This window comes from Mustela lutreola, chromosome 2, assembly GCF_030435805.1.
Source record: "Mustela lutreola isolate mMusLut2 chromosome 2, mMusLut2.pri, whole genome shotgun sequence".
Lineage (NCBI taxonomy): Eukaryota > Metazoa > Chordata > Mammalia > Carnivora > Mustelidae > Mustela > Mustela lutreola.
The window spans coordinates 118,684,118-118,698,096 of record NC_081291.1 but is presented as its reverse complement, the minus strand read 5'-3'; the positions used below and the strand labels follow the sequence as shown (position 1 = coordinate 118,698,096).

Genomic DNA, 13,979 nt, shown 5'->3' with positions numbered 1-13,979 from the left:
AAGTGGTTGCATTCTTTGAGAAAAGCTAGCTAGCTGTTTGTGATTGGTTGTACTTAGGTTTCAGTTTCCTAACCTTGAGGCATTATAGGCATAGGTTTTGGTTTGCTTGCCTAAGCTACTAAGGCATTAAAACCACCTCAGTCTGAAGGCTTCTTGTTCAGTTAATCTAAAAATACTTAAAGTGGGTTTCTTAGAGCAGGCCACAAGGGTGGTCTTTTTTTTTTTTTTTTAATATCCATTTGACAATCTCTCCTTTTTAATTGAGGTGTTTGGACCATATGATAGGTTATGTTTATATCTACCATGTTGGCAATTATTTTCTATTTTTCCTGTTTGTTCTTGGTTTCATTTCTCCTCTTTCTCTACCGACTCCTGGATTAACTGCATTTTAAAAATTCCATTTCATCTCATTTGTTGGCTTATTTATTATAACTCTGCATGTTATTTTAGTGTTTGCTTTAGAGTTTACAGGATATAACTTTAAGGTGTCACAATGTACCTTCAAATGATTCAATAACACATCACACCTTACAACAGTGTACTTCAATTTCTTCCCTCTTGGCATCAGTTCTATTGTTGTCATACATTTTAATTCTCTGTTTGTTATACATTCTACAACATATTGTTATTATTTTTTACTTAAGCAGCAGTTATCTTTTTAGAAATATAAATAATGCACCTACTCATATGATGATGATTTCTTGCAGTTTTCATTCCTCTGTGTAGCTCCTTGGTTTCTTGTTGCTATAATTACACACTTCCAACTCCTCAAGTGTTACCTGTGTTTAAGGTATGGATTTGTTTGCCCAAATGTTTTCCTCAGTGTCTTCTCCACCTGCAGTTTAGGTGTTCCCTGGTGTCCGTCATACAGCCTCTCAGCCCACTGTAGCTTATTGGCCAATGCTTATCAGTTGGCCTGGGACTGAGGGTGAGTGCTCAGTTCTCACTGAGACTCAGTCAAGCAGGCATTATGTCCCCAGGTCTTGGGGTGAGAGTTTATGAGTGGTTTTCCAAGTACCTCCTCCCCCAGCAGCTCTGGGCCTGACACTCCCGCAGGATCAGATTTGAGCTGCTGTTGGATTTGCCAGCCCCCTAAAGTGTAAGTGTTCATTGCCCCTTCTCTGGCACTGAGTTCTGCTTTTGTTCTGTAGGAAAGATAGGGCAAGAGGATTTGAGCATAGTTGCCTTTCCTGCAGCAACTGATATTCTTCTCTCCTGGTCTGTGACAAGAAGGTTGCTTTCTTAGGACTTCTGCTAATCATTTTTGTGAGTATGTAGTGAGGCTATTGCAGAAAAACCTATAAGTGGATGCAAATTTCCATGATACCTGTGGCCCCCAGGGTTTCTATTTTCTCTTGCCAACTCATAGTAGGTCTTTGCTTCAGGCAAACAAGTGCTGGAGTCCATCTCCCTTTGAAGGTGTCTTTTCTTAGATTTCAGGTTACATGTTCGCCCTATGAGTTGAGCTCTTTCATGGGTCCAAGAAAAGTGAATTTTCATATTTTCCAGATTTTTTTGATCTTGTATGAGGATGGTACTCTTTCTAGTTTCCTACATCTCAGGCAGAAGACATTATTTTAAACAACTGCATAGAGTTCAATTGTATGCCAATACAATACTTTATTAACCAGCTTTTTATTATGTAATATACTTATCTATTGTTGTTTAGCAAACGACCCTAAAACTTAGCAGTTTAAAACAACATCTATTATCTCATGGTCTTCTAGTAATGACTTCCAGAGCAGCTTAGCTGGCTTCTTCTGGCTCTGGGTCTCTCAGGAAGTTTTAGTCAAGACATCAGCTGGAGCTAAAGCTATCTAAAGGCTTGACTCGGGCTGGAGACCTATTCCAAGGAGGCTCATTCCCATGACTGTTGGCAGGAGGCTTCAGCTCCTGCTCCATGGGCCTCTCCATAGAGCTGCTTCACTGTCCTCTCAATATGGTAGCTTGCTTCTTCCATGGGGAGTAATCCAAGAGAGAGAATGAGGAAGAAGCCAAAATGCTTTTTATAACCCCGTCTTAGAAGTCAGTTACCATCACTTATATCACATTCTCTTTATTAGGGCCACAAGTACAGCCCACACTCAAAGGGAAGATAATTTGACTCTACTCTTTGAAGAAAGAAGTATCAATGTGGGGATAAATTTTAACACTATCACAGACAGGGTGTTCCCCATCTCACATTACTTGTTTTCCTATTAAAAGTAACATTAAGGGGCACCTGGGTGACACAGTCCATTGAGGGTCCAACTCTTGATTTCAGCTCAGGTCTGATCTCAGGGTCATGAGATTGAGCCCCACACTGGGCTCTGTGTTCAGCACTGAGTCTGCTTGTGTTTTTTTCTCTTCCCCTCCTTCTGCCCCTCCTCACTGTGTGCTCTAAAATAAATAAAATAATTTTTTTTTTTAAAAAGAGTAATGTTAAAATGAACATCTGTATCCCTTGTTTATGTGTATGGATATAACATTAAAATAAATTCCTAGAATTGGAATTGCTAGATCAAATCATATATATATTTTAAAATGTTGAAAGCTATTATAAATTTTCTTCTATTATAAATTAGTAACTTAGTACTAATTTACACTTTTACCATCAGTCTATGAGGGTGCTGGCTTTCTTGTATCTTCTCCAACACTGAGTTAATTATCAAAGTTTTAAATGTTGGACAGTTTGGTAATGAAAACTGCATATCATTGTTTTGCTTCTTTTCATATATTTGTTGAATTTTTAATTAATTTTCCTGTGTATATCTATGTCCTTTGCCCATTTTTCTATTGTTTTTATTAATTTGTAAATCTCTTTATATATCAAGGAAAATCAGTCTTTTACCATATGTTCTGAAAATGTATGTTTTGAGTTTCTATTTTTTTTTTTAAGATTTTATTTTTATTTATTTGACAGAGAGGTCACAAGTAGGCAGAGAGGCAAGGCAGAGAGAGGGTGGGGGGAAGCAGAGGTGCTTCTGCTCCTGCTGAGCAGAGAGCCCAATACAGGCCTTGATCCCAGGACTCTGAGATCATGACCTGAGCTGAAGGCAGAGGCTTAAACCACTGAGACACTTAGGCACCCCATTTTAAGTTCCTAACTGTTCCTTTTTTCTATATATGTTTTTGGATCTTACACAGACTCTATTGTCCGGATTTTCTTTTGTAGCTTTTGGTTTTCATTTTTGCTGAGAAAGGCTTTACTCTATTCAAAATTATTTTTAAATGTTTTGATTTTCATGATTTCTTTAAGTCACATAATAGGACAATATGAACAATTTTAAGGGTCTAGGTGAAACTTCTCCTCCCCCCCCCATATTTGCTATCTAGTGATCCCAGTACCACTTTCACACATAAATGATCTTTTTTGTTTAGAACTAATTTGAAATGCCTTTTTCATGCTTTAAATTCTGAGATGAATTTGAGTCCATTTCAAAATTCTCTACTCTTATGTTTATTTCCATAGTATGTATTCTCCGGTACATTAAAATATTATATAAATCTATAATTTTTCTATTTTATAGCCATATTTGAGGGGCTGCTGGGTGGCTCAGATGGTTAAGCATCAGCCTTCAGCTCAGGTCATGATCTCAGGGTCCTGGGATTGATCCCCACATCAGGCTCCTGGCTGAGCCTAAAGGAGCCTGCTTCTTTTCCCTCTGCCTTTCCCCCTGCTTCTGCTCTCTCTCTCAAATGAATAAATAAAATATTTTCTTTTTAAAAAGCCATATTTTAAAGTTTATTCATACTTAAAAAATAATACCAGATTACAGACGCAATTGACACACATTTTATAGAGAATTGGTGAAGCTGTTTTCTATCCCCATCTGAGAGTAAACCTGGAACTCTAGAGGCGCTTGAAACATGTTGACTGAGTAAGCAAATCTTAATGTAGTAATCCTGGTCTAGGAGTTATAAGACTGGATTCTAGTCCCTGCTTTGCTTCAGGCTCACTGGTGACAGTGACAAGTGTCAAAGCTGTAGTCGAGAACTAGGTTTCCAATCCCTCTCGTAGCTTGGTGTGGCTGTGCAAGAAGGCTTTCACTAAAGAAATATAAGAAAATATACCACGTGACATTTGTAGGATAGGTCTTAAAATGTTGCAGTCTTCCAAATTCTTTCTCCTTCCTGCAAGCTCCAAGTTGGGCATCCCTGAGACATGCTTTTTGACTACGTAGACAAGGACAAAGTTGTAGAAGATGATGGAAAAACCAGAACTTGGGACACCCAATGACTGTGTAGAGAAGAGCAGGTTGCATACACAATCCAGGCTGTCTCACGAGATACAACTATTCTTTAATGCACTATATGGATAGATCTCTGCTACAGCAGCTTTCCCCTTACTAATATACAAGGAAAGTTATATTCCACAAAGAAAAGGATTCTGTGGTCAAACAGGTCTGGGAAATTATGAGTTTAACAAAAATATACAGACTTCCTTCATGAAAGAGTTCTCAAATCCTTTAATTCACTAACTGAGATGAACAAAATGAGAAATAAAATACGTAGAATTTAAAAATATATAAACTTTTTTTTTCCAACATGGGATTAACTCATCAAACTCTTACACTCTTCTGCCTATTTTGCAAAATATGCTCTGGGAAATGCTGATTTAGAGGATATCCATCTTGTCTGATTATTTCCTAAGGCACGGCTGGTGTTCAGTGTGGACTCAGACAGCTTTCACAGATCCCGGGCTGGTTCCAGCTAGGTCACCTTCCTGTGGGGCTGTAGCATGCCCAGTCCTCGGCAGCATGTTGAAATGAGTCCCTTTAGTGGGCAACAGGCAACTCTAGCAAGCTATGGATGACTTGAATAACTGGCTGGAAGATTGTATCTGGTTTTGAATTCCTTTCCGTTTACTCAAATAGAAAGAAGACATAAGTTTCTTTATTATTTACCCTTTGTTATTATTTCTGTTGTTTCTCTGAGAGGACACCTATAAGCAGAGCAAAAGTGTGGGGGTTAGCCAAAGGAGCCAGAGTGGAAGGTGAGAGTGGGTTACCACAGAGCACCTGGGGGCATCATCAGCAATGATGACTGGTCCTGAACATGGTTCCTCTGGTCGTCCACTGTGATGCAAGTTTTAGGGAGAGGCTCCTCAGGTGAGGCCCCGGGGGTTTGAGCACTTTGCACTCTGCCAGTACCACCAAGTGTGGCTGGTTTCGTAAATATAGAAAATGACTGATGTCCAAAGGACTGAGAAAGCTTTGGGCTGTTCCTATAGCGGGCACATGGCTAGTCAATGGTCAAGTGTTGAAGAGGATCCAAGTGATGTGTTTTCTGACGATTCTGATAGAATCCAGAGATTCTTGCGTCCAGCTCCGGGTCTTAAATATTCTCTTTGAGAAACGTATATGGTGATTGATAAGATGACCAGAGAGCCAAAGCAGAAAAGTGTGCTGAGAAACATACTCAAGACTGACCAAAAGAATGTGTTCTATAAAAAAGTGTGAAAATATGCCATCATAGGTTGGGACGGACTCTACTTTCTTTAGACTGGGTAGACCTGTCCAGTGCTCTTCATGCAACAAAGGGCCCTGTATGCTTTTAAAAATCCCAATCTGTTAATTCACGGGCTTGGGCTCCCCAAGGTTCCGCACTTTGGGAAGGCATCGCCACAAACTTTCAAGGGGTGTTGCAGTTGTAGGTTATGATTGTTTCACCAAGAGCTCAATTCCCACCCTGCTGGTCAGAAAAACTCCCCTAGAAGACTCCACAGGGGCTCTCCTCTGCTCCTGTCTGCCTCCTCTGCAGCTGGCCTCACCGGCACCTCACAGCTGGCTGGTCTCAACCCTCCTCCTTCCCCCACAATGTTTAAGAAGCAGGAATCAAAAGATAGAGGATGGAGGGACTCACCTCCAAAGGTAAGTGGGGAGGAGTGAATAGACCAAGGATAAAGCCAGAAATGAGCTGCAAAATTCCAGAAATGACAAGTCAGAGAACCTGCTAGGCTGTGACTGGAACAGTGACCAGGAAGAGCATTGACTCTTGAGGTTGCTTCCTACTCTCTTGCAGATTGGCTGTGAGGACCAAATGAGGTTCTATCTGTCAAGCGCCAGGGCCAGCCCTAACGTTAGTGCCTTTCTGAACCCTGTGGCTTAGCGGCCTCTGTCAATGCATCCTCCCTGCCATGCATTGCTCCTCCACGCCTCTGTGTCTGTGCACAACCAGGATGTTCTTCTCTTTCTCCACCTGGAGAAAACGCCTGCTCCAGGAGACCCAGCCCTGAAGTCAGATCATCCCTGACTACATCAGGAAGTCAGTAGCAGGGTTCCATGCCCCATGTTATTTGTCACACTGTGTTGTGATGAGGTTTCCACATCTGTCTCCCCCAACTGTACTGAGAGCTTCTCACTCGTCTTCATGCCTTCCTGGTCTCTCCTGATGCCAGTACCTTCCTGAGGACAGGGGTGCTCAGGAAATAGGTACTGAACAAACAAACAAACAAACAAATAAATGTTCTATGGCCAAAATGGAAAACAATGCAAGTAGGAGGAAATAAGATCTCCTATGGGTTTGGAAACAACTTTATTTTTGTGTTCAAACAATCAATATTGTAGTCTACAAATGTGAAACACACCATCAAGAAAGATATTTTGTTGTTAGGAAAGGGGCACAAGAGGATAGCTCCACAACATAACTTCCTGAAAAATTTCAAAGAACACTCTGTTGGACAATTTTGCTGAAGATCCTCTCCCTGATGGTCTGTCCCTTAGTCTCTGCCCTTTTTTGGCCATGTAGTCAAAGGGCTTCTTTATGAACAAAGTAAGACACTTATTTTTGTTTTCTTAAATTCTGAAGTAATTTTCTTGAGTGACATGGGAGACAGTCCTCAGATGTTTAAGAAGTTCCCACTCCATTCCAGAAACAAATCAGAGAAACAAAAACTTAGCCAGATCCCACGTCCAGTGAGAAGTTAAAATCAAATCATGCTAACAATTTCAAAACTAACTAAATCCAAAACTAGCTTTAAAAGTAAATAACTCGAGAGGTCAGGGTGCTGGTTATTAGCCTTGATTTCTTAGCTTTCAGCCCACCCTTCTAATCACTGCTTTGTGGGCTGGGGCCACTCACCTCTTTTGCCAGCTGTTCCCTGTGAAGCCTGGCCAATAGAGCAGACTGACCAGAGGACAGAAGTGGGGAGAGGGACCTCTGTGTACCTGAGTTCCTGTTGGCATCCACCTGGCAACTGGTCTGCACTCTGAGAGCAATATCTGGTTTCAGTTACCACCCCCCCCCACCCGCCCCACCCGCTTCAAAGACACCAGCACCAGCTGGCAGCTCCCAGACTAACTTCCAGCTCCTGGGACACCTGTCCTATGGGGCAGCACTTCCTCCTCAGAGGACTAACCCCAGCTATGCAAGGCCACCTCCAATTTCTTCCCTTTGCTCCCTCAGCCCTTGGGCTGGTAGATGCTTCTTGCAGTTAACATCTCCATGGTATCACATTATCACTTCTTCCCTCTTAAACTCTCCAATAGCTGGATAACAATTCTTTATACTAAATTCTTTCTGTTAAAATAACTGATGTCGTGTCTCTCTTTTGTTTGGATCCCCTAGACAAAGTAATCCTAATATTAAATAATTCTGAAAATGAAAGAAGTAAAAATACAGAACAGAAAAAACAATTTTAAGTGGCCAAGATGTAACTGAAAAGTAATTTGAGAATAAATAACTAAAAATAACTCAAAACTAATATCTCAAAACTCTGAAAATAAAAAAATTCAGGAAATATAATGTTCAAAAATGCAACAATTGGGGGCGCCTGGGTGGCTCAGTGGGTTGAAGCCTCTGCCTTCAGCTCAGGTGGTGATCTCAGGGTTCTAGGATCGAGTCCCGCATCGGGCTCTCTGCTCAACAGGGAGCCTGCTTCCTCCTCCTCTCTCTCTCTGCTTGCCTCTCTGCCTACTTGTGATCTCTCTCTGTCAAGTAAATAAAATTTTTAAAAAATGCAACAATTGAAAATAAAATAATTGAAAACCAAATAAGTAAAAGATAATTAATAAATGAATATAAAAATAACCCCACTCTAAAATAACTAAAAATAACTGTGATTATAAATAACTAAAACTAACAAAAAAACTCTAAAACAACTAAAAACATTTTTTTTTCTGAAAATAATTCAAAAATAATTTTAAAACTTCCAGTGTGGGGCGCCTGTGTGGCTGAGTCATTAAGCGTCTGCCCTCAGCTGAGGTCATGATCCCAGGGTCTGGAGATGGAGCCCCATGTCAGTCTCCCTGTTTAGCATAGGGTCGGCTTCTCCCTTTCCCTCTGCCACTCCCTCTGCTTGTGATCTCTCTCTCTGTCAAATAAATAAATAAAATTAAAAAAAAAACTTGCAGTGAATGTTGAGTAGCTAAATAAGTAACAAAATATTTATAAACAAGTAACTTTAAAGCTATAAAATGAAATAACTAGAAAACCCAAAATAGAGGTTACCTAAAAATTAACTAATATATCGAAAAATAAAAAATAACTGAAAATAACTGAAACTAATCTTCAAACCAATAAATCTAAAACGAAATACCTCAGACATTAACTTGGAACCAACCCTCTCTGAAAGGATACAATCCTGGGACAAAGTAACACAAACACCACCGGAACGTTCTTGTGGGGATTCGGGGAGAAGAGCACAGGGCTGCCCCTGTCGAGTTTCGGCTCCTCCAAGGCTCGGGGAGGAGATTCTCAACGGATCTCCCCACTCCCGCCCCGGGAAAAAATTGGCAACGTCTGAAGGCATTTTTGATTGTCATAATTTGGGTGAACGGGTGGGAGAGGGCTGTTACTGGCATCTTGCGGCAAGAGGCCAAGGATGCTGTGAAATACCCTACAATGCTAAGACTGCCCTCCCCTCCCCGACATAGAATTCCCCAGCCCCCAAAGTCTGAGTGCAACGTTGAGAAACCTTGGGCCGAGCGCTCCAGGACTGAGCTTCGCTAACCTCTGCAGACGAGCGTAGAGACGCGCGTGGGGAGCAGCTCCCAGGTTCCCTGCGGCTCATACCCGGAGGGTGGGCTCCCCCGGAGGCCGTGGACCCTTAGTCTTCTGGAAGGTGGTCCTGGCCCTTCCCCCGCGCTAGGGTGACAGATTCGGAGGGTCCGATGCCCGTTGGCTGCTTTCTGTGTAAGGGTGGGCCGGGCCCCCCAGCGGCCGCCGCAGCCTGTGAGCGGAACGAAGGCGGTCTGGGGGCCTCGGCCGAGCGGGGAGCCGCGGGGGTCTGGTGCCAGTGTCAGTTCTCCGGGGAGGGGATCCTCAGGCATCCTTCCCTCGCCCGCACTGCTTATGCCCGTAAGCTAGCTGTCGCCCCGGCCGCAGGGGCGAGCAAGCCAGTGGACCCTGGCTTAGTTTTGTTCGTTGTCCTGAAATTCAACAAGAGTCAGGGGAGCAATGGCTAACCAGTTCGCTTACTGTTCTTTCCTCTTTCACACTCACATGTCCTCATCGCCACCTTCTTTTTTCCCCTGGATGCTTTCTCCCATTTCCGGGACAGATTTGGAGGAACACGATTCATAACTGTCGTCCAACTGGAAAAGTCCGGATAGCTGTAAGGGAGGGCACAGTGGTACACACTCAGATTTGGCAATGCCGGGGAGTGCCCGAGCCTGGGCCAGGTGCAAGCAGTAATTCCCCGGGGACAGGTTGGAGCCCACCCTAGCTCTCCCACGGGGCCACGCAGGATTCCGGCAGGAGCCCCATATTTATGGTGAGAAACTAGTGCATTGCTAAGGAGATGGGGTCATGCTAGTCTGGGAGGTCTGAGGCACTTTGCAGATTCAGTGACCTCAGCTTCCCGAGTTAGGCCTGGTCCTTCTGGGTGAGAATTATGAAAAGGGGAAGAGGGAGGAAACAGGGAGAGGAAGAGAAAGGAAGGAGAAGCTGATGGATAGGAATGAGGAAGAAAAATGAAAGAGGTAAGTAAAACATAAATTACACTCAGAGCACTGTTCTCCTTTTCCATTTCTTCTGCACCTTCAGGCTCCTCAGAGGTTTCCATGGAGATGAACTCTCTGCTGGAGCAGCCTTGGAGAAAGGGAAGAATTTGGCCTGCTGTGTGGGGGAGGGGATGGCCAGATGTTCCAGGCAGTTCCTGTCCCCAAGAACCCATTCTCCCCCATCTCTAACTCCCAATCTCCCAGGACCTGGACTGCCTCACCTTGGGGGCGGAGGTAGAGGTCTGTGATCTCCAGTTTCCCTCTCCCAGCTCAAAATTTTGTGAGTGTGTGTGACTGAGAAGACATGTCTACATGGTGCTCATAGTCCTACTCCTTGTCCTCCAAGAAAATGGTCATTGTCTTTTTGTGCTTGACGACCTTCCTGCCCTCACCCTTCTTCCCTCCCTTCTTTTCCCCTTGCCCCCTTTTCTCTCCCCTGACTACTGCCCATTTCCCATTACCGTGGCAACCTCTGTCACTGCTGTCCCCACGGGGAGTCGGAGAAGCAAGTACATCCTGCCTCTCTCTCCAATGAACTGATTCATTAATGGGCCAGTCATGTCACTGTGCACCTGTCATGTCCCTGGGGCTGATAGACACTGAGGGGAACAGCAGCACCCCAAACACTGAGCCACTCTTTTTGCCTGCTGGGGTGCCAGTTGGTCAAAAGTTAAGCTTCACATAACCCTGGAAGAGCTTTAGCTCCATTTCACAGATGAGAAACTGAGATGAGGGAGGAATAATCATTTGGCCAAGTTCTGTTGACTGAGTGGCCGAGCGGCAGCTGAGTAATCCATCCCGCAGGAATCTGAGTGCAGGACCAAGTTTCTGTTCAGGTGACAATTCAAGGGCAGAGATTGGGATGAGGCCTTGAAGGGCATTAGCAGGGCATGGGGAGTGGGGGATCCTAGACATGGGAATCCCAAAGGAGCCTACAGTTGGGGGTGGTGGCACAGTTTTACCAATGAGCAGGAAGGGCACATGTGGGAACACTTTGACTGCAGCCCAGAGACTTCCCAAGCTTCATTCTGGGGCCGAGGGCTCTCTCCAGAGCAGCCAGGCAACCCCTTCCTGAAAGCCTCCAGGGACCCCACCTGATGCTGGAGGATTGACTGTAAGGCAGCTGGACACAGTTCTCTCAGACTGCAGCAAACTTGGTTTGATTTCTAGTTCCAGGACATGGTAGGGTGAGGGGTTGAAGGTAGAGGAGAAACTGGCTCAGGGAGCTGCCTCTCACTGCCCTCCCCCTGACAGGATTTGGGGGTATCCACAGTAACACCCAGAGACATCTCTCTAGAGCAGTCATCCAACACAGACCCCCTTACACCAGGGAGCAGACAGGGAGGATAAGGAATGGCAGTCTTGCTGAAAGGCTATAGGAGAGGACACTGGAGACATTGCCCTGGACCACCCTCTCCCCAACCCCGTCTGAACAGAAAGACAATGTCTCCAGGGTCTGTGGCCTCAGTGCCCCAGACAAAGCGGGGGGGGGGGGGGACTCCAGAGCCACCTGCTGGGAGGGCAGGAGTGGGGCCTGGCCTGAGCCTCAGGCAACTATGGAGCACTCAGGGCCTGGGGGCAGCAGGACTAGGGGGGTGATAGTGCAGCTTAAAGACCTGACAGCCAGTTCCAGCCACTCTGCAGTAGGTGACACCTGGGGTAAAATGGCGACCAGGCACTGGTAACGGGTTTCCCCTCTCCTGTGGGCCCAGCCAGAGGAAAGGGGACCCTCAACCCGGCACAGGGCTGCCACGGGGGACCTCTCACACATTTGGCCACAGGTTGACTGCATCAATTCAAGGTCACCTGGGCTTTTTCCTGCCTTCAGGAAGGATCTGCCTGAGCCTGGAAAGAAATGATCTTCCCAGTGCTTCATGACCCAGATGCCACCTCCTGGCTGGGGACTGTCAGCACCCAAGGCCTCCTTCATTCCTGGTATCACGGGTGAGGGTGGGGGAGGCCTGGAGTCCCTCGGCCCCCCAGTTTAGTCTAAACCAAAGTTGTCTATATGCCTTAGAAGCAGCTCCAGAGAGATGCCCATTTTCCTTCCAACAGTGGACACACATAACATGTCTCTGAAATGAAAACAAGTTTATGGAAAAATATTCCCCTTACAGGTATGATATTCTGATCTGATCTAGTCTGCTCTATTCTACTATTGTATTTTACTCCATTGTGTTCTATTCTTTTCTATCCCATTCTATTCTGGGAGACAGAGGAGAGGAGCTATGGAGGTGGTGGGCTCCCCCACAATCACCTTGTAAGACTCTTCAAGACAGAATTTCTTCTTACACAAATGGCAGCTGCTCTGGGCAAGCCCTCCTGTGTCTCCCCCATGGGTCCCGGGCTCTTGGCAGCAGAGACTATATCCTATTCTCCCAGTACCCTGCTCCCCTGCCCCCTCAGCTCCTGGGAAATTCTCAGCATTCTCAGAACCAGCACACCTTGAAGAAGGTCCATCTATTAAAGCTGGAAGCGCAGGGGACAAAAGCGCAGCTCCCAGTCTGAGTTTTGCTACATCTCTGTCATTTGCATATTGAAGCCCTTCCTTCTGGGTTCACTGGCTGTGGGCTCTCAGGGGTCTTAGGGACTAAGTCTTAGTTCCTATAAAGGTGACAGCACTCAGGGGACCCCAGAATCTTGGGCTCAGAGTCTGACAGATCCTATGAGTGAATAAATGAAAGGCCCATTGTCCAGTGGTAGGAGCAAAGACTTTGGAGTCAGAGAGACCTGAGAGTAGTTCTGACTTTGTCACTCATTTACTAGCTGTGTGGTCCTGGGTAAGTCACTTGGTCTCTCTGAGCATCTGTTTTCTTGTCTATAACAACAGTGATAATAATATCCATTGCAATTTTGATATCAAGATTTAAAAAGGGGCTTATAAAGTAAAATGTCTGGTACACCTTAGGAATTTAATAACACCTGTTATTATGGTTAATAGTGATGACAATAATACTAAAAAGAAGGTTTCAGAACAGCTGTGGGTACTTCAGATATGCTATTATTACTCACCTTTTGAGGAGATTCGTTTGCCATTGCCTTCACCCTCATCAATATCTGGAGGAGAAAACAAATTATAAAAGTAATAAACGGCTTTGAAAGGAAACAGAACATGTGCACACGTGCACGCGCGCACACACACACACATGCGAAAAACAAAACCAAACACACGGGTCCTCGACAAACTGTCAATTTGATTACAGCAAAATTTTAAGTGATAGTTGCATTCTTGGAAAATGAGCAGAATGGCTCTGGTACCAGAGCGTTGAGTAGGTACACTCTGAGTCTCTGGGGCACTCCAAGTCCAGGTACCAGAATAAGCATGAAAAATTTTGGTGGAGAAAGATAAGAAGAATGGGCAAGGTGGACTGTGAAAATTCATGCCAGTAAGGTCTGGTGTGTATTCTCTTTTCCTTCAGTGGATGATCTTTCTAGCATACATCACATAACTCCTAAGTGGTTTTGGGAATTTAATTTTAGCACTTAGTGTATAGAATTCTGAACTTTTATGTTGGTTTAAAAATTGAATGAGATTTATTGACATGTGAACCTATTAGTGAGTTTTTATCCTCATCAATATACACGTTTTGGGTAAGTTACTACCTTTGAAGATAAAATCATGCCTTTCCTTTGCTGTCCACTAGATGGCATAATGGGACCACTGTAGAGTCCACTTGTTCCACGGCTGCTCCTTACGCTGCCGATTTCAAATGGGCAAACTATTTTTATATTTCTTTCAAACTGGATTTTGAAATTTCCTACATTCCCTACATTTCCTATTTCCTATAATTATGCAAAACTTTAAAAAAGATTTTTTTATTTTTAGAGTATGCACTCCCTCATGCTTGCACAAACAGGGTGAGGGGCGGAGAGAGAGGAAGAGAATCTCAAGGAGACTGCACACTGAGCATGGAGCCCTAACAGGGTTTGATGTTAGGACGCTGAGATCCTGACCTGATAGGAAATCATGAGTCTGACACTTAACCAACTGAACCACCCAGGTGCCCCAATCATGCAAAAATTTTTAAGGCCACCTCTATCACATTTTCACTTGAG

General features: G+C 44.4%; 1 protein-coding gene and 1 long non-coding RNA gene across 6 annotated transcripts in view; one reads left to right on the top strand and one right to left on the bottom strand.

Moving 5' to 3' along the window:
- Positions 1–951: 951 nt before the first annotated feature.
- LOC131824819 (uncharacterized) overlaps positions 952–13,979 on the top strand; it is a 50,508-nt gene continuing 37,480 nt past the window's right edge. For both annotated transcript variants that reach the window (XR_009350998.1, XR_009350999.1), the window contains exon 1: positions 952–1,099. This is a non-coding gene — a long non-coding RNA (uncharacterized LOC131824819). The remainder of the gene's footprint in view (positions 1,100–13,979) is intronic.
- Positions 6,500–13,979, bottom strand: part of MCF2L2 (MCF.2 cell line derived transforming sequence-like 2) — a 254,225-nt gene continuing 246,745 nt past the window's right edge. For 3 of the 4 annotated variants that reach the window (XM_059163358.1, XM_059163355.1, XM_059163359.1), the window contains 3 exons: positions 12,936–12,980; positions 9,923–10,038; positions 6,500–9,533 (listed from right to left, as the gene is read on the bottom strand). In XM_059163358.1, the coding sequence (XP_059019341.1) occupies positions 9,420–9,533; positions 9,923–10,038; positions 12,936–12,980 (275 nt within the window). In that variant the 3' untranslated portion in view covers positions 6,500–9,419. The remainder of the gene's footprint in view (positions 9,534–9,922; positions 10,039–12,935; positions 12,981–13,979) is intronic. The other variant, XM_059163356.1, reaches the window with a different exon arrangement.